This window comes from Mytilus edulis, chromosome 5 (genome assembly GCF_963676685.1).
Source record: "Mytilus edulis chromosome 5, xbMytEdul2.2, whole genome shotgun sequence".
In the NCBI taxonomy this organism is placed as follows: domain Eukaryota; kingdom Metazoa; phylum Mollusca; class Bivalvia; order Mytilida; family Mytilidae; genus Mytilus; species Mytilus edulis.
Window position 1 is genome coordinate 35,114,538 of NC_092348.1, and position 21,085 is coordinate 35,135,622.

The window sequence follows — 21,085 nt, forward strand, 5'->3', positions numbered from 1 at the left end:
GGTAAACAAAAGTGTTACAAGAATACTGAACTTCAAGACAAATTAAAAAAAGGGGAAAGTCCATGAAACCTGAGAAAATCAAACGCTAGCTGTCATTCAACGAAACAAGTAAAAACAGCTACTACATTCTTGACATGGTACCGGCATTTTCTGAAGACAATGGTCCGTTATAAACATGATTTTCTACCTCAGGAATAGATTACCTTATAGCTGTATTTGGCATAAGTTTTAGGAATTTTGGTCATCAATGCTCTCCAACTTCGTACTTTTTTGGCCTTTTTAACTTTTTTGTATTCGAGCGTCACTTATGTTTTAATCCTGGTTTCTATGATGATTTTATTTATAGGTAGGTAGATAAACGTCAACTTGTATGACAGTTATTTTTAGTTTCGTTATATTGTCAAAATGGGGAGAGCAGCCCATTTAACATAATACTAAAGTGACAATAATTGGGACCAAGCAGACAAATCTATACATGTGAACACAACACAGACATACACCACAACTGACTACAAAATTCGAACAAAGATGCCAATAGTACGAAAGCCTATTTAGGACGTCCCAAAAATATCATTTTAATTCGAAATAACGAATTTAATTAAATTTGTGATAACGAATTTGTGAAAAAAGTTATTACAGATTTTTTAATTCGTTATTACAAATTAAATTCGTAATCACATTTTATCGTAATTTGTGATAACGAATTAAAATCGTTTTAACGAATTGTATAATTGGTCATAACAGATTCTATTCGTGATAACGAATTGGTTGAATTAGTTATCACAGTATTTTTTGTAATTTGTGATTTCGGGTTAAAAAAAATATCACAGATTTTTAGTTCACTGGAACCACAGGGTCATGTAGATTTTTCTCCTCATTTTGCACCCGTCGTTGTTCATATCTTTTACGAAAATCTACTTCACTGAAACCTTTTGGTCAAAGTGAAACAAACTTGACCATAAAATCAGTTTAGTTTTAACGCATCATATTTGTAAAATTAGCAAAAGAATTGGACACAAACTGAAGCAACATTAGTACCTTATACATGTTATAGTGTTAAATTTTGCTTTAAAAAAATATGATTTAAAACATCAAAAACTCAAATAAAATATTTTTCATTGCGTAAATAGTTTAAATGTTCTATCGTATTAGAGAAACTTAAGTTACTTGAGTCTACCATGCTTACAAACTTTCTGTTTTTAATGTATCAGTGAGTATATTTTGTCTGCTGAACGCCGTGCCGGGCATAAAATCGCAAATTATATGTGTCCTGTATGTAGAACTATTGTCACGCCTCCAGAGATAGATACCACACAGTGGATTGAATCTTTGCCACATAATTTTACTATCTCTGCTCTAATGGAACCTACGAAAGAGTCACAAACCCATGATTGTCATATTTGTAAACGCAAACAAAAATGTATTCCCGCAACGAAATGGTGTCGTGATTGCAGTGAAGCTTTTTGTGACAATTGTTGTGAAGTACACAGTTTGATAAAATCATTGATGAGACACAAAGTTGTTGGAATTGCGAGTATTCAAACCAGGGTTTCCCCTGGGTCAATTATTTTTTTCGCCACCTCTTTCGCCAAAACAATATATTTTTCGCCACTTTATTATTTTTTTCGCCAAGTAACATAAATTATATTTTTCCTGTTGTGCCCTTTTGTACTAAGAAGTAATTTTTACAACAAAACAAAAGCTTTTATCACATGAAATTGATCCCTCATTTCATGTGTAGTCATTACATTGAAGGGTTACTCTCATTCGAGGGGTTGTTCCCAGCCTTTTGGATAAATTTTTTCATAACGACAGTTTTCTTTTCTTGACCATCGTAAATGAAAAAGTTGAGACGTACAAATATGCTTGAAACACGTGCATGTGTCACTCAAACGACTTTATTAAAGTCCAAGGATAAAAGAATTAAAGTTTTAAATCGGAGATTTTTCTTGCTTTTGAACAATTTTCGTCACAACAACAGCTTTCTTTTCAAAACTATCTTTAAAGGGAGAGATGTCAAAAGTTTGCTTCAAACACGTGCGTCGCAAAGATGTAAATAAATTATGTATGTGACATTTATAGCGGAAGCCATTTGACCATATCATTTTGTGAAACAATTCAATCAACACCTTTATTAATTAGTCCTTTGTTGTCGATAGCTATAAAATGCAATCAGCTGATTATTGATTTTCTGTCTAAATCTTAATGAGGTCAAGGTAAATTCCGAGTATTGTCTGATCAGGTAAAGTCCGAGAAACTCGAAAAAAAAAAGTAAATAAACAAGATGGAGGAAAATAAATCGGTTTATATATTTCTTTCGCCAAATTCTTTCGCAAATGACGAATTTTTATCGCCACAATTATTATTTTTTCGCAAATTGCGAAAATGGCGACCGCCAGCGGAAACCCTGATTCAAACCAATGAATGTGAAATTGATTTGAGTGAAATTTCGGATGCTTGTCCTATACACAGTTCTAAAGTGGTAGAAGCGTACTGTTTTGATCACAAACAATTATGCTGCATAATATGTGTAACTGTACAACATAGGAAATGCGAAGATGTCCAAGCTATTGAAGACATAACCAGAAAACAGGACGATGAGGATTCATTTAGAGCAAATTTGACCAACATTCAGTCAGCTACTAAAAAATTACTACAAGAACAAAAAGACGAGAAGGATATTTTGAATAAATCGTTGTCTACTATTAAATGCACAGTCATCGATTCAGTTGATTCTGCTTAAAGTAAATTAGATAGTTTATTGGTTGTATTTTTGAAAGAATTAAAGATAATTGAGGATAAAACCCAAGACGATCTTGATTCAAAATTAGTTTTGACCGAAAAACTCTTAAATCGCATCAAGGATTTTGTCAGCACTACAACTTGTTTTCGATCTAACGGTTCAAAACACAGCTCTTCATTCATATCAAGAATTCCGAAAAGGAGTTGAATTCTGAAATTGAAAATGCAATAGTGTTATTACGCAAGGTTAATGACGTCGAAGCAAGTTTTCTTATTGAAAATTCACTACATAATTTGATGGAAATGAGTAGTCTTGGAGAAATACAAGTTTCAGAGAAATTTAGTCAATCTGTAACAAAGTATGAAGGAGTATTATCAGATTATGTGTGTATATTAGCTGGTAAAACATTTGATTCTATTCAGTTGAATAAAAGGAAAACTATTCATCATTCTGGACATAGTTTATTTGGGGGTATGTGTATTTCAGATCAGCTAACGATACTATGCACGTTTAACTCACCATACAAGCTGGTAGTCACCGATATATCAACAGGAACAATAACAACAGAATGTACTTTACTAATAAGCTCTAAACGATTAGCATATGATACTGAGAATCAAACATTTTATATTTCTTTATTCAATAATTATTTTTACAGTGTTAAATTTGTTCAGATCTTCGGAAAACAAACCCAGTTAAAATATACTTCTCCTTTTAACGGTGGTATTTGTATTCACAACAATATGCTGTATCTGGTCGTCGGCAATGAAATCATGAAAATGGATTTAAATCAAGGCCGTAGATTGCAAACCGCTTTTCCAACCAATACAGATTGCATAGATCTTAACGGATTAACGGTTGATCACAATAAAGATCGTTTAATACACACAACTAAAGAGTTTGCTGTTGTCTGCACGTCACTTGACGAGAAGCCAATATTTTCTTTCAAAGATGATGGAATGAAGAAAGTTACCAGCGTAACCGTCAGTTCTCTTGGTTTGATATTTGCTGGTGATGAAACTGGAATCGTTCATTTGATATCTGCAGATGGGAAACAGAGTAGAAACTTACTTGACAAATGCGAGAAAATAACAAGATTGTGTGATATCTGGTTAAACAAATCAGAAAGAACTCTGTTTATTTGTGGGAACGAATTTGTAGAAATTTATGATATAAAATATTGAATAGCTGAAGCTCTAAAAATATGTACAAGTTCAACCGTGTAATATGGAAATATGTATGAAGAGAGAACATTTAAAATCTTTGACTGCTTTGTCGGTTTGATGTTAAAAAAAAGTTGAGGTAAAATAATTTCTGTGTAATTCTTAACTATAAAAGTAATACAATGTAAATGATATTCTAAACTGTAAGATAAAAAAAAAGGAAGTCCATAAAACCTGACCAAATCAAACTCTCTCATTCAACAAAACAAGTGAAACAACTGCAATATTCCTGACATGGTACAGGCATTTTCCAAAGAACACGATCCGTTTATCATGGTTTTATAGCTAGCTAAGCGTCCACTTGCAATTGTACGACAGTTATTTTTAGTGCCGTTATATTGACCAAATTTGGGTAGCATGCAACCCAAACAGACATAAAACTACTTTAACGTGACAATAATTGGGAACAAGCAGCTAAAATCTATATGGGATTAATTAATTGTATTATCTACCGGTGTTTCTTCTGAATCAAACAGTAAACCAAATATATCGTATAAATTTCGTTGATCCAAACTAAAATCTAACTAATGAACTGGATGATTAATTATCGTTACCATAACACGAATTCAACAGGGAAAAATCAGATTTACAACTTCAAACGTTAAGATATTTGACAAAATCCGATGAGAATAACAAATATAGCATTAAAACTAAATACATGAATTTTGAATAGAAAAGTACCGTGACACGTACGTCTTATAGCAATGCGAATTCACACTCAGCAAAACAGTCACAATCGGGAATAAGTCACGTTCGATAAATAAAAGATCAGACGACGTAATGACAAACCACAATTTAACAGTTGGTAAAAATGTCCTTAGTTAGTTTGGACAAAGACACATCGTATTGATCAACCAATTCTTGATGGTGTCCGGAAAATTTACGGAGTGTCATTCTTTATATTTATTTTTTGATAACACCATCATCTATATAGAAACATCAAAAACAAGTTTTGATGTATCCAAATTACAACAGGACTTACATATAGCGGCACAATGAAAAATCAGTCAACCGATTGCAGTGAAACTTTTTGTGACAATTGTTATGAAATTTTCGATGAGTCACAAAGTTGAAGGTATTCAAACCAATGAATGTGGAATCGACCTTTAAGAACTCAATGTGGACTAATTTGATAAAGGGCCCAAAAGTAGTATTTTATGCGTTCTACAAGCCTTAAACCTCGGACGCTGGACGCTAACGCTATATTTAGACCTGCGCGCGTACACTAGCGCTATATTTGGACCTCAGCGCGGACGTCAGAGTTGGACTTGACATTGGGATGCATACCTAAGGATATGACTCACGCGAACGCCATATTTGGGCGTGTACCCTGGACGCTATACCTTAATGTTGGACCAGGCTACCCTCCAAGGTGGACACTTTTAATGACCCTAGAAAATGGACGGGATACCCTAAAAACGGACGCGAATTTTTATTAGATAAATGCCAACCCTTTAAACCCAATTTCTAGAAAATAAGTCTGTGATAAATCTGAATAGAATATTCTACCTCTTAGATTAGTTACTACTAAGACAAGCTTATAGCAACTGCAAGAATTCTCCAAGATACACTATTTATATTTAATCCGATAAACTGTCACTCAATTTAGTAGGCGGTATTAAAAATAGATGCACGCGTAAAGATAATTGGATTAAAATGTTTGATATCAATACATACAATATTTATCTTTCTTTTTTAGTTTTTGGATTTCTTATCTTAAAAACATGACAACCGTGAAACATTCAGTAGTATAGCTTTCCGATTTCTCTGAACCACTTACTTAATATCATATGGTCCTGATTAAAATGACACCTCAAATATTTAGATTAAGAGATAAAGCACATCTGGTGATTAGAATAAGTATCTTTATACACTTTCTTTCAATAACATGTTTACAGGTGTACACTATTTTATCTGATCCTAATTAACGGACATAATTAAGCAACAGTACTAGAAATATCGTCTGTAACATACAATATTTATCTTTAGTTTTTAGATTTCTTATCTTACAAGCACGAAAACCGTAAACATTCAGTAGTATTGCTTTCCAACTCATTTGAACCACTTATTATTAATATAATATAGTCATGATTAAAATTTCACCCCGAATAATTAAACCAAAACCACATCTTGTTAATAAAAATCGTTTCTCATTCCCCATGCTCAGTTGAAAGATCGACTTCACCATCTCATAAAACAAAGCTTTTTCTATAAAAATGGGAATCGTAGATACAAATTTCTTGTTTTGGGTTACAATAATTCATATTTTGTGAAGAATCACACTTAATCTTCCAAAAAATATACTGAAGATGATATTATCAAAATGCTGGACTTTTTGATCGACAATAGATTTGTTGAGTTTGTAGGATTTATATTTCAACAGACAGTCGGTATTCCAATGGGTACTAATTGTGCAACCCTGCTGGCTGATTTTTTTTTTTGTACTCGTATGAAGCAGAATTCATTCAGAACCTTCTAAAACACAAAAAGAAAAAGCACCTTGCGAAATTCTTTAATTTTACTTTCCGATATATTGATGATGTTCTATCATTGAATAACCCATATTTCAGCCAATACTTACATCTCATATATCCCAGCGAACTTGAAATTAAGGATACTACTGATACTAGAAGGACTGCTTCATACCTTGATCTTTTCCTCAATATTGACGCAGATGGACGGCTTCACACGAAAATCTATGATAAACGGGATGATTTCAACTTCCCAATTATCAATTTCCCATTTCTCATCAGTAACATACCCTCTGCCCCGTCGTATGATGTTTACATATACCAATTGGTATACGTTATTCCCGTGCTTGTTCACACTATACGGACTTCATATACAGGAGTGTGCTCCTTACACAGAAACTGCTAAAACAAAGTTATGAGGAGGACAAATTAAAATTGACACTCCGTAAATTTTATGGACAACATCAAGAATAAGTTGATCCATACGATGTGTCTTTGACCAAACTAGGACATTTTTACCACATGGTAGATTGTGGTTTGTCATTACGTCGTCTTATGTTTTAATCACCGAACGTGACTTATTCCCGATTGTGACTGTTTTGCTGAGTGTGAATTCGCATTACTATAAGACGTGTTACGGTACTTGTCTATCCCAAATTCATGTGTTTAGTTTGATGTTGTATTTGTGGTTCTCGTCGGATTTTGTCAAATTTGTTGACGTCTTTTCTATTATATTCATGTGTTATGGCAAAGAAAATTAATCACCGCCTCCATTTATTATATTTGATTTTGTTCAACGTAATCTACGATAATTTACGTGTGAAGTTGGATTCAAAACAAACTGGACATATATACATGTATATATTATAGTTAATTGCTATTAATAAGTATTGCAATGTGCACTGTGTTTAAATGTTAAATCAGTATTTAGTTCTATTATAATCTTAAATCAATCCTAATTCTATCTTACTTTTGAGATATAGTTTTTCAAATGTGACGTCATTTTGGTGATGTTTCAGAAATTCAAATGTAATTTTTGTGCCTTTTCACCACTTCGTATGTGACGTCATTTTTATGATTTTTTGCGTTGAGGCCTGAACTTAGTCGGGTGTGTCTATTTTTCTGTGTTGGTATTTGCATTATGTATTCGGGTTTTGTTTTCTGTAATTAGTCATACTTCAGTTTCATTATCTATATCTTTTATATTCATTTGATAAAAGTTACTGTTTGCATAGCATAAATTGTTCTAAATAAAAAGGATGTTCTTATCCCAAGCATAAAAACATAGCCGTATTTGACACAACCTTTTTCAACTTTTGATCTTCAGTGCTGTACAACTTTGTACTTTTTTTCACTTTCGATCTTTTATATCTGGGCGTCACTGGTGAGTCTTGTGTGGACGAGGCGCGTTTTTTGCGTATTGAATTTTAAACCTGATGCCTTTTGTAATCTATTAATCATGTGTTTCTTTGTCTAATTACGTTCTCCTATTTATTTGTATTGTAGTCCTGTAATATTATGTTGTCATAACAATGTTATATTTAACATTGCCAATAAAGTGCGAGGTTTGGCATGCCACAAAACCAGGTTCAACCCACCATTTTTATCTTTAAAAATGTCCTGTACCACGTCAGGAAAATGGCCATTGTTATATTATAGTTCGTTTCTGTGTGTGTAACATTTCAACGTTGTGTTTCCGTTGTGTCGTTTGTTTTCTCTTATATTTGAGTGTGAATTCACATTACTATAAGACGTGTCATGGTACTTTTCTATCTCAAATTCATGTATTTGGTTTTGATGTTATATTTGTTATTCTCATCGGATTTTGTCTAATGCATAGTCCGTTTCTGTGTTTATTACATTTTAATGTTGTGTCGTTGTTCTCCTCTTATATTTAATGCGTTTCCCTCAGTTTTAGTTTGTTACCCCAATTTTGTTTTTTGTCCATAGATTTACGAGTTTTGAATAGCGGTATACTACTGTTGCCTTTATTTATCTTATCAAAAATATTGTGTATTTTCATCATAGACATAGGAGAGAACATTCTGGTTTAATTATTTATTTTAGATCGGAAAACAGAAAAATGATATTATTATCAAACGTATTTAATTTGATTAATTCAAACGAAATCAAAGAAATATGTCTACATGATACACAAGATATATACTGTATTTATTTTTTCTGTAGAAACCAACAATAATGACAATAATTGTAGTCAGTGGCAAATTATTTGGAAGAAAAGATAATCTACTAAGACACACTGAACAACATCATTAACAATATGGAGGAAGATTAAAAAGGCCTGCAAGCAATGAGAAGAATGAAGAACTCGTGCGTAAAAAAAAACCTTACAGCACATAATAATCCTGAGGATTATTATACCATTAGAGTAACGAAAGAACACCATATTCCGAAATTCAATACCACCGCTCTACATTGCAAAGTCGATGTAAAAAACTTAAGAGACTTACCGGATATCCTTAAAACATTTAAAATGCTTTTCCATTCTATAATAACTAATATTACTGAATCATGCAGCCAAATGACCTTGTTCGTTTTTCAGTTCAGTGTCCGGGGCTCGACTTTCCAATATGGCCCGAGAACACAGTTATTTCGTAGTGTATTTCTTTTAGACAATAAATTCAAATTAAAAAAATCGCACCTGCTCTTTCTCAAAAAGATCTTTACAGTATAGTGCACTACCAGTGAGACAAATAATATCAAAATTATAGAAACTTCTACCAGCTCTAACTCAAAATATTGACAATTCTGTGTTAAGAGAGTGTAAAATTCAGTTTGACAGCTTCAGACGTGATAAAATTTGACCCTTTTGAACTGAACCAAATCACTACTTAACATTAAGATTATGCACCCAAATTTTTTTAACATGTAATTACATTCCCCTACTTAATATTTCATGCATTTAATATCAAGAAATAAATTGTGAAAGTGTATCAAATAAAACATGCAAGTTATACAATGTTTACACTAGGGACTATATTCGAAGACAACGAAAATCAAAGGACGATAACTGTGTCCTTGGACCTATCTCTACCATTTGTCAAGTCAAAAGATCTCACTGCTGAACGTATCCTCGCCGAAATAGAGAGAGTAGTACAGTCTTACGAACAATTCGTGTTAGATGAAACACTTGAAATCGAATTGGTGCATGTAAGTTTGCCAGATGGAGGTGTCGGACGATCTGGTAACTTTGTTGACTTGGATAGACTAATCAAAGAAAAAAGAAGTTTGATAAGAATTCAAAATGATGATAACCTTTGCTGCGCAAGAGCATTAATAACAGCGAAAACTCGAATCGACGGTCATGACAAGTGGGAAAGTATCAGAAAAGGTAGAAAGATCCAGACAGACCTAGCAAAGGAATTACATTATGAAGCAAATGTTCCATTGAAACGATGTGGTATAGAAGAAATTAAACAATTTCAAGCAGTCTTAAAGGATTGCCAAATCCACGTTATTTCAAAAGAACATTTTAATGCAATAGTTTGTGAAGGTCCTGTTGCCGATAAAAAGCTTTATATTTACTTACACGAAGATCACTATGAAGTGATAACTTCAATGTCTGGGTTTTTGAACAAAAAATACTTCTGTCTTCAATGTAAGAGAGGATATGATAAGAGAGAAAAACACAAATGTAACAATCCTTGTCATTGTTGTTTACACATACATGAAGATGGTATCACAAGTTGGAAACTTTGTGAAGATTGTAACAGATATTTCAAGAATAAAGTCTGCTATGGGCTTCATAAGAAAGAAAAAGCATCGGGGAAATCAACTTGCAATATCCACTATCGGTGTATAGCTTGCTCTCAACATATTAACAAAGATATGCATAAAAAAACCCATACATGCGGTGAGAAGTACTGTAAAATTTGCAAGGATTTTTATGATGAAAGCCACCAATGCTATATCAAACCTATAGATCATCAACCATTCACCAGTCAATATACCAAATCAGATTCAGGAAAAAGAAAAGACATCAAATCGTATATATTTTTTGACTTTGAATGCACTCAAGAGGATATACTACAATGTTAGAAGGGCTATGAAAAGATTGAAAATGGATTGAAATGTAAGAATTGCCAAAAAAGAAATTGCGGAGTATATGAACATCGACCAAATCTCTGTGTCGTCCATAAAGTGTGTGAATTTTGCATGAACAACGATATAACTACCACAACTTTTTGTGATAATTGTGGTGAAAACGAGCACGTGCTTAGAGGACCAAGTACGACAGATGATTTCTGTCGTTGGCTTTTCTCTGAAATAAATACAGGTTGTACAGCGATATCTCACAATTTCAAAGCATACGACAGCTATCCAATATTAGAGTACCTACATCGAAATGCCATTTTACCTGAGGTTATCTGAACTGGATCAAAATTTATGTCCATTTATGTACCAGAATGCAAACTCCGAAAGATCGATTCTTTAAACTTTCTTTCAATGCCACTCTCAGATCTCCCCAAAGCGTTTGACGTTGAGGAAATAAGCAAAGGATATTTCCCGCACTTATTTAACTGAAAGGAAAATTACAACAAAATCTTTAGAAGTCTCCCTGATATGAATTTTTACAATCCCGATTCGATGAAACCGGAACGAAGGGTAGAATTTGTGGATTGGTATTTTAAACACAAAGAGGACCCTAGCTTTTGATTTTGATTTTGAACTTCTTGGATACTGCAGGTCTGACATTGATATTCTGCGGAAATGTTGTCTAAAACTCAGACAGATGTTTATGGAAATTACGACACAAGACGACATTAAAGGGATCGATCCTTTTGAACAAAGTATAACAATAGCGTCTGTGTGTAATTTAGTTTACAGAACACTTTACCTTAAATCTGCACAAATCGGTATAATCCCACCACATGGTTACAGACCCGAACAAAAGCAGTCTATCAAAGCGTTGTATTGGCTAAACTACATCTCTTAAATTCATGACGTCAACATTCAGTACGCTTTTAATGGTGGAGAAAAACAGATAGGACCATTTAAAGTATATGGATATAGGGAGACTGCCTCGGGTGAAAAAATAGTTTACGAGTTCAATGGCTGATTTTGGCATGGCTGTCCAAAATGTTTTTCACGAAACACTGTTAATCCCGTTAATGACACGACAATGAGTGACTTACATATGAAGACTTTAGACAAAATGAAATTCCTTCAAGATAAAGGATACACATACGAAAGTATCTGGGAATGTCAGTATGACCATGAATGCAAAGTTAACGACGACTTAAAATGTTTGTTTTGTCTACCGAAATAGTCCCGCCATTGGAACCAAGAGATGCATTTTTTGGAGGTAGAACCGAGGTATTTACTCTTTTCAGTAAGAGTGACAAAGATTGCAAAATTAAGTATTATGATGTTACGTCATTATATCCATTTATAAATAAAACAAGAAAAGTTCCTCTTGGTCATCCGGAGATTATAACCGATGGATTAACGGATATACACAATTATGAAGGCCTAATTAAGTGCAAAATTCTTCCAAAAAAGGGGACATATATTCCAGTTCTACCGCATAAGTCTAATGGAAAACTTATATTTAGCTTATGTCACACATGCACAGAATTAAAACAAGAGTCGCCTTGCAACCATTCCGATGAACAACGTGCTATTACTGGAACGTGGGTCAATGATGAAGTTAAAAAAAAAAGCCATTGAGAAAGGATGTCAAATTCTAAAGATTTATGAGGTCTGGCACTTTAAAAGTGTAGCACAGTATTATCCTATTACGATATCTGGAGGAATATTCATAATAATACATTTATGAAGATAAAACAAGAGGCAAGTGGGTGGCCTAAATGGTGTAGATCTGAGGAGGACAAGCGGATATACATTAAAAATTACTACGATCGAGAAGGGATATGGTTAAATGCAGAAAATATTAAGAAGAATCCGGGGCTACGACAACTAGCAAAGTTAATGCTTAATAGTTTCTGGGGGAAATTTGGACAAAGAACAAACCTACCCCAGAAAACCTACGTGTCAGATGTCACAGTTTTCTTTGATATGTTGACCAGTGACAATTAGGAAATAAAAAATGTTAGCTTCATAAACGAAGAAATGGTACAAATGGACTGGGTTCATACGGAAGATTTTTCGAAACATCTGGAATTACTAATGTAGTGATCGCAGCTTATACAACCGCACAAGCCTGGCTTAAGCTGCATCAATATCTTGAACGCTCAGACAGAAGAGCTTTGTATGCAGATACAGACTCAATTGTATTTACGGTTGCACCAGGAGAGTGGGAACCCGAGTTGGGGGACTACCTAGGTGATTTGACGAATGAGATACCAGATAACGACATAGATGTTTTCGTTACAGGTTGACCAAAGAATTATGCTTTTAAGTTGAAAACTCCTGATAATGAAGGCATACAAACTTTCGCTAAATTCAGAGGTATCATACTAAACCACAAAAACTCGCTTGATATAAACTTTGACACCATATTTAACATGGTGGTGAATAATAGAGATGGACATATAACAGTTCTGGACGAAAACAAGATAGCTCGAGATCCGAAAAAATCAAAAATCATTACAAGGACTGAAGCAAAAGACTATAAAATTGTTTTTGACAAAAGAGTAATCCTAAATGAACTATATTCAATACCATATGGTATGTAATTTTTAGTTATAAATATATATAAATGTATTTATCAACAGTATGACTTAAACATATTTATGCCTCTCAATATAAGGAAAAACCAGGTGTCCTGTAAAGTAAGCATTTTCCCATCTAAATATTTATTAATTCCAATTTTATTTTTACAACTGTAACAGACAAAATATGTAGTATACATACATAATGCAAACATACGCTACTCTTATTAGTGCACATCATTATTAAACATACAATATCAGATGCACAAAGTAAAATGCTACAATTAATACGAGATTGACCAATGTTGTGTTTAAGATTGTTAATGATAGAATGGTACGCTTTTTAGCTTGATACGAATGTTTAAATCTTTAAACCGTATTTGATCAAACCATTTAGCCTTTAGGAGATATACTATCTGTTTTATTTATTTAACGGAAATCATTACTACTGGAGATTAGAAAGATAATTTCCCTCTAAGAACAGACGGGGGATTATACAAACTAACTTATAAAGTCAAATACAATGCATAACAAAATTAAATGACCACTTTGTCCATACTTACAGGTGACTTTATCAGTATGATCGTTCATCATAAGAATACAATTGTCATTAAATGAAGAATATGATTCATAACGTACATTAATACACTGACCAGACAAGTTATTTCGTCCTTTTAATTTTTAATCTAGATTATAACAGATATAATACTAGATATAAGAAGAATTAACCTTGGTATTGGACTTGACCATTTAAATCTTGACATCAATGTTATTTATCGCTTCAAAATAATACACAATCATTTACTATCTCAAAAGGGGATTATCAATTCAAATGCATTAAAATATTATCCTCACATTTATGACTTCTGCGTAATAAATTACACAAAAGAAGAAAAAAATAAAAAACACCCAACAACAGCATGTACTGTCGCAAAAAAGAAAAAAGAGAAATAATATGAATACAAATAGTCGCTGCTTTGAAAAAATACATACATGACAACGAAAAAACGACTAATGATAAAAATTAATTACACTTTTTAACAAGTGCAGCAATTAAAATGTGCATACATCAATTCACATAAGCTAATCTAATTAATACACATCATAATTAAACACATACTAGCAGTTGCACCAATCAATTGGAAAATTCCTCCTCCTCCCTATGGGCATTTAACCGTTTTGGAATTCTGACCTATATTGTATATGGGGGTCCTGTACTACTCAAGGTGAACGAGACAGGCTCTTTAGAGCCTCTAGTCTTGAAAATTATAATAGATAGAGATAAACTGTATACAGCAAAATTGTTCAGCAAAGAAAGAACTACAAATAAGTCAAACATAAACAGAATTTTTTTTTATCCCTTTTTCCCTTCTTGTATATGTAGCATTTTCTTGGTTGATTTGGCGTGTAGAGAGTACCACACTCATAAAAAGTAAAAACAAAAACTTTTATGACTTGACAACATTATCATAACTAAAGTACCCCTTCTAAATAATTTTGTTTATATGTTTGGTTAGCTTAATTTTTAGATGAATCATCAATGACGGCATTTTTGTGTTTAGTATAGAATATTACCATAAAAAAAGTTGTTTTACATAATGGAAATTATAAAAAAAAAATGATCCTTTATTGTTAGATTAGAACAAATTGATTGGGTTATTCATTACCAAATACCACATTTATGGCAAATTTTTTTGTATTATATGTCTCTGCTTGAAGTGATTAACTCCAAACTAGGCAAAATTAGAGACTTGGATTATTTCATAGGTCCCAGTGAAGAATGACAATAACTGACCGTCTTGACATTGTAAATTTATAGTCTAAATCACTAATTTTATCTCACTCAGAAGATTTTTAATACATAGTAAACGAATCTACGGAAAACAATGACAAATTAAAAGAATGAAAAAATAAAGGATTTTGGAAAAAAAAGTGGTGAGGGCTTTAAAAAGTTGTCCTTTCACTAAGTACCTATGATAAAAAACAGAAAATGAAAATAATGAATAGAATATCATATAGTAATATCACAAAATGGAAATGTAAAACCACAAATAAACATCGAAAATAATAACCCCCCTCTCGGTCATATATTGACTAAAAAAGGCCATAATAAACGATGTCACGCACTCCTGTTCAGCAGTTAAACATGGACATAATAAGACATTTTATTTCACTAAAGCCCCCACATGGGTATGTTTGTACAACATTTTTGAACAAACAAAAAAAGTGTGATCATATTTTAATACATTAGAACAACATGGTTAACAAAGGTGCAATAATAGTATATATATAATACAGATATTTGACAGGAAGTACAAATTATAGTAACATGATTAAGCCCATGTTTTAAAAGGTTTTAATAAAACTTTTGCAAAATTTTGCTATTCCAGTAAGTGTTAATAAATCTGATGTATTCATCAATTCTTTAAATTTTAAAACATTTGGGTTATTACATGTATTTAAGAATTGAATGCTCTTTTTTGTAAATTTATTGGTGTGTAAAAGCGTTGACCGAAGTACATTTTGTATGAAGCGCGAAAGCGCTTCATACTAAAAATGTGCGCACGGTCAACGCGGCTTTTACAACCCTATAAAGTTACAAAAAAAAGCATTCAATACTTATAATTACATTTTTACCTATAGGATCATGAAAACACGCCTTTTATCAAGTTTTTATTTCATTTACCTGTGCACTTTATTGTGGGACCTCGTGTCATCATGAATGAAAAGTTTAATTGTGTGATACAACTGCTTAAGGAATAACACGTGATGTACAGTTAGCCAATCAAAATAACGTATTATAGTGAAACATACATCTAATGTAATTATTTAAAGGTAAAAATTTAGCTCTTACCAAGGATTTGTTTAGCATGTTTAGTAATGTTACTATACAAATCCTTGCTCTTTAAAAACATTGTTGAAAAAGGTACATTTGAATAAGTAATGAAACTCATCACCAAGTTCATTAGCATTACAAAGATTACAATGCCTTTCAGTTCTATCAATATTTAAAAATCTGCCCGTTTCAATGGGCAGTTTATTACTAAGGCAAAGGAGTTTACATAAATACATTCATAGATCAGATGGTAACACTGATAAATATATCTCAAAACAAAAATCAGATTCTGTAATTTGGATAATTTCCCGCTAAAAAGTGTAACAGTGTTACCTCCCATTTAGTGGGCGTGTTTAATTTAAGCATGTTGGTTGTTTACAATAAGTTATCATTTTCATAACAACTGGGTCAGGCAGCTGTTGAAACATGGCAATACACAAAATACCTGCACAGTTTTTGTGCTTTGGACGTAAGTATCAATACTATGAAAACGTTTGATAAATGCATGATATAGTACATTATTATTGTGCATATCGTGTAATTAAGAAGTATATAACATATTACTGTTATTTTTAGAAAACGGTTTACAAATGATGTTATCCAGAAATCAGAGCAGTTTCTACATGTTTACCTGACCGATATATTATATAATGTATGTCAACGCATGTCTATATGAATGCAGACAATTTATCACTTGAAAAAAATAGTCATGTACATTTTGTACAAGTCTTTAAACACCCCCCCTTATTTGCACATATCCATCCTGCTAAGTAACTGCATGTATCTTTAGTTGGATTAAAATCCTCCAAAACAATCAATTGATTAATTAAACCCACTCACCAAATTTTTGTACATTTAACTCAGGGACAAATCATTTATTTTTTTGTATAATAAAATTAATTAGACTTTATTGTTTCCAATAATCATAGATACATTGCCATGACAAAAGTCTCATATGCAAACTTTTAGATTAATATGAATCACTTAATCTGAGGTGTCCGCCATAATTATATTCAACTTATCTGCAGATTTTTGAGCTTTTATTGACATAGCCGATACTTTAACTACTCTAATTAATTTTCTTTGTTTATACACTTTGTCATGTTTGTGCAAGTACTATTCTATGGTCTTATTAGGTCAAATATCACATAAATGTCAACATGTTTAGAACTTTAAAGTGACTGTTATGTACTGTATATATATATATTACAATAGAATTTTCTGTACTGAAGTGATATATTTACCTGGTCATCTATCAATAAAACTGACATAATTATGAAAGTCTTGAATAAGTTTAATATTTTTGTATTTTTAGCGGCCAAATAATGGCTCTTTTCAAACCTCTCTCTGTGCTGTTATACAATTTTTGAAATCATTTTGAATTTAGGATCGAATGTATCTCCTGACCATAGCTCTGTTTCCCTGACCAGGTTTTCTTTAGTTTTGGTATCTTTTGATTAAATTATCACCTCTTCAAAGTTTGTATTTTGAATGTTTTGGCCTTGAGCACAGAAGAGATATTAAATGTTTATCTTGTGTGCTGTAAAGTTGGAACCATTTAATTATGTTGATACTAAAAAGTGACATTTAGGTCAGAAACAAGAAAAAAAACTTTTCCCAAAATGAGGTTCAACCCTGACCTTTAAAAGATATTGAAACACTACTGAATTAACAAACAATAATGTGAAAGAATATTAATTTCATACACATACATTTGCATGATCTTTTGCATCATAAAAACAAATCATTCTGAACAATTTTCATCCCAGTCCGAAGACTGCGTCAACCAACCTCATAATAAGCTTATTATCAGTGCTTGGCCTATTGGTCTGTGACAGGATTGCTTCTCTTAGTAAATGTGGTACATGTAGATACTTAGTGAGCCGTAAGCAGTTGAGCTAAGGAAGTACTTCTTAAGCTCAATCGACATGCAAGCTGCCTGGTAAAACAGAGGTCTTGGGTTCAAGACCTGGTGGACAAAATGTGGATATAAGCAATTTTGTATTGAAAATTATGCTTCGGTAATACAGGTCAATGACTTATTGACATTAATTTGGTGTCAAAAACATCAACAATCAAATCATTTCATGGTTTCTCTATTTTGCTACTAAGTAGAAAATACACCATTCTTTAACCCTTTCCTTCATGGATTTTTTTTTCAGTAAAAAAAATCAGCAGGTTTAAAGTGTTAATGCATTGTAAAAATGAATATTTCATCAAAGAAATTTAAGTTGGATATTCTCATGAATTTCCTTTTCATATTGGATACATTTTTAAAAGTTCGATGCAGATATTTTGTAGTCAAAGCGTTTCAACTGAGGTACCACAGAGGCGCCAAAAGGCGTCATTATGGAGGAAAGATGGTGGCACCAAGCACTGTCATTATGAAGGAAAGGGTTAAAGAACAATACTTGATTACACAGGAGTTATTTATAATCATAAGATTTTATTACCTACAGAATATTTGTGATTTTATCAGCTTGTATCACTTAGACTTTAGTACACATTTACTAGTATTATAGTCCTTGGATGTTATATAACATGACTAACCATGCAATTAGTTTTATGAGGATATGTATGGGGATTTCTCATTTCGGTTTCTTGAATTATTAAATAGCCCATTTTCTCCATCTTTTATATTTTTGACCCATTATTCATTATTTTTTTTTATTTTTCCCAGCTGTTTTTTTACTATTTTTTACCATTCTTTTATTCGTTTCCCCATTATTCGCTATTCTGTAAACCCAATCCATACCCTCTTGTTTTTAACACTGTTTAGGAATAGATGTACATCTGCTTTCAAATTAATAATGAAAGAAAATCGACTAGGTATGCATTTTTTTGTTTCCCTTGAATTTAATATACATTTTTATGTAAATTCTCAAATTGAATTTACATATAAACAAATGATGAAGGTTTATGAACATTTAAATTTACCTCAATAAACATGATAAAGATAATCGAAATCCAGTTTTGTACTCAAAAAATATTTTATTTCTTAAAATATTGAATTTAATATTTGTTTGAAATATATATGTCAGAATTATAAGGATCAATTTTCACACCAGATGGTTCAGATGTGACAAAAATTGTGAAAACTTTAATTCTTAATGAATATTGGAAATATTTTATTTAATTCTTGAGTGATACAAATTATTAAAGTTTCTTTAAATTCTGTGAAGCATGACCATATTTTTTATTTAACCCTTTCGTACTGAAATGATCCTTTTGTCACCCTGAAGCGCATACTTAAAAAGTCACTTTTGTATCCTGTATACTGTTTACTTAAGAAGTTTCAAAACAGACTTAATTTTGATCTTACAATTCTTTTGATAAAAATTATCTTTTAAGAAGATTAAAATTGATTGTTTATCATTTAATTTTTTTATTGTTAAAGAGAAAAGAAATATGCAAATTCTGTCACAATTGTATGGAAATACAGATCTTATAATCCTCTACTTTTACAAATCGTAACTAAGATGGAGAGTTGTCTCATTGGCACTCATAACACATCTTCTTATATCTACTCAGTTTACAAGGACTTTTCTAATTTCTGTTTTAATAAACTTTCAGGATCCTCAGATTTGTTCATAATGAGGTGTTCTTCAAAAATTTGATTTGGGTGATATAAAAATTACCATAACATAAAACGGATTTCATCTAAATGTATGTCAGGTATGCTAAACAAGTGGAAATTATGAAAGATTGACACAGAAAGTTAGGAAATTAAGTTAATGTAGAGCAAAAACATGAACATGAAAATTGTATGGTTTCTAATGTGTATTCGGTATACTAAATGAAATTTTCAATTTCCTTAATTTCTGCAATAATTATTCTGCAATCAATGATGTTTCAGTTATATAATAGTGAAGTTCCCTAAAAAAATAAGAAGATGTAGTATGATTGCCAATGAGACAACTCTTCATAAGAGATCAAATGGCACATATCTTTATTACTCAAGAGGTAACCATTACTGTCCTTAATATTGACCGTTTGCCTATTGTAAATAAATTGTTGTCTGTCCTTATGAAATAAAGTTATAAACAAAGTACATTATGTATAAAAAAGTATTTTTCCATTATGGTAGTTGCTTGACTTAGGTTAATTTTTATGAGAACAAATTAATATTTTAAACATAATAGTTTAATTACTATTACAAAGAACAACTCAAGCTTTTATAATACACATACAAGTGTGGCTGATATTAAGTTAATAGCTGTACACATACATAAAAAAAATCCATTCTTATATTATTATAAAAACAAAAGAACATGATTATATAAAAGATATATATATAGGTTTGAAGGTTGTTTTCCATTTAGACATGTTTATATATACAGTTGTGTACCTCAGAAGGTTAAGCGTGTTTTAAGTTTTTCCCTTGTTAGAATCATTAGTATATGCATACTCACATTGCTTTTGTGATATGTGTATGGTATGCAAGATAATTATATATAAGATTGTATATATACATACTGAATCAGGTTTTTGTCTCCCTTGACGCAGTCAAAAAGCGAGACATAGGTATGCTGATTCAGGCGTTGGCGCCACCGCCACCGCCGACGGCAGCGTCAACAATGTATTAGTTTGTGATTAGGTCTAATTTATGGTGAACCACTAGTGGTAAGTCAAAGATATTGGTATGCAGTTGTATTTGTATTGGCACATCTCATTACCATGGAGATTCTTTGGCCATGTACCTTCAGTAATGGTTCGCTGACTTTGAATATTTGCAAAACTATAAAAATGTTAAAGTGTTGCTATTTTAATTTCAACATTTCATTATTTTGTATTATCGAAGTTACTAAAAAGGGAGACATATCTCTGTTATAACAGTTTATTTTTGTTTACATCAGTTGAATTATCTCTCTGATACTGTTGTTAAAAATTGTTATATTTTAAAATAAGTGGCATTACAACACAAATATTAATGTATAATTTATAAATTTCTGTTGGGCATGATGTGCGAAAAAATTGTATTAATAAAAGTTCCAGCACAACTATATCTATGGAAATTTTGAAGTATTATGGTCAGATTAAAAGAAATATTAATTTATCAGGGTCTTAGGGCCAGTTTTAATGCTTCTATATGAATTATTTATCATCGAAAGAAAACGAAGATATTAAGTACAAAAACAATGAAATCCATACAACCCAGTGGGTTTATGTCTATCAAA

General features: G+C 31.9%; 1 protein-coding gene across 1 annotated transcript in view; it reads left to right on the forward strand.

Annotated features, from left to right (window-relative positions):
• Nucleotides 1-16,240: 16,240 nt before the first annotated feature.
• The window catches only part of LOC139523550 (alanine--glyoxylate aminotransferase 2, mitochondrial-like), a 31,971-nt gene continuing 27,126 nt past the window's right edge, over nt 16,241-21,085 (forward strand). Inside the window, exon 1 of the mRNA XM_071317665.1 lies at nt 16,241-16,377. Coding sequence (XP_071173766.1) covers nt 16,335-16,377 — 43 coding nt within the window. The 5' untranslated portion in view covers nt 16,241-16,334. The remainder of the gene's footprint in view (nt 16,378-21,085) is intronic.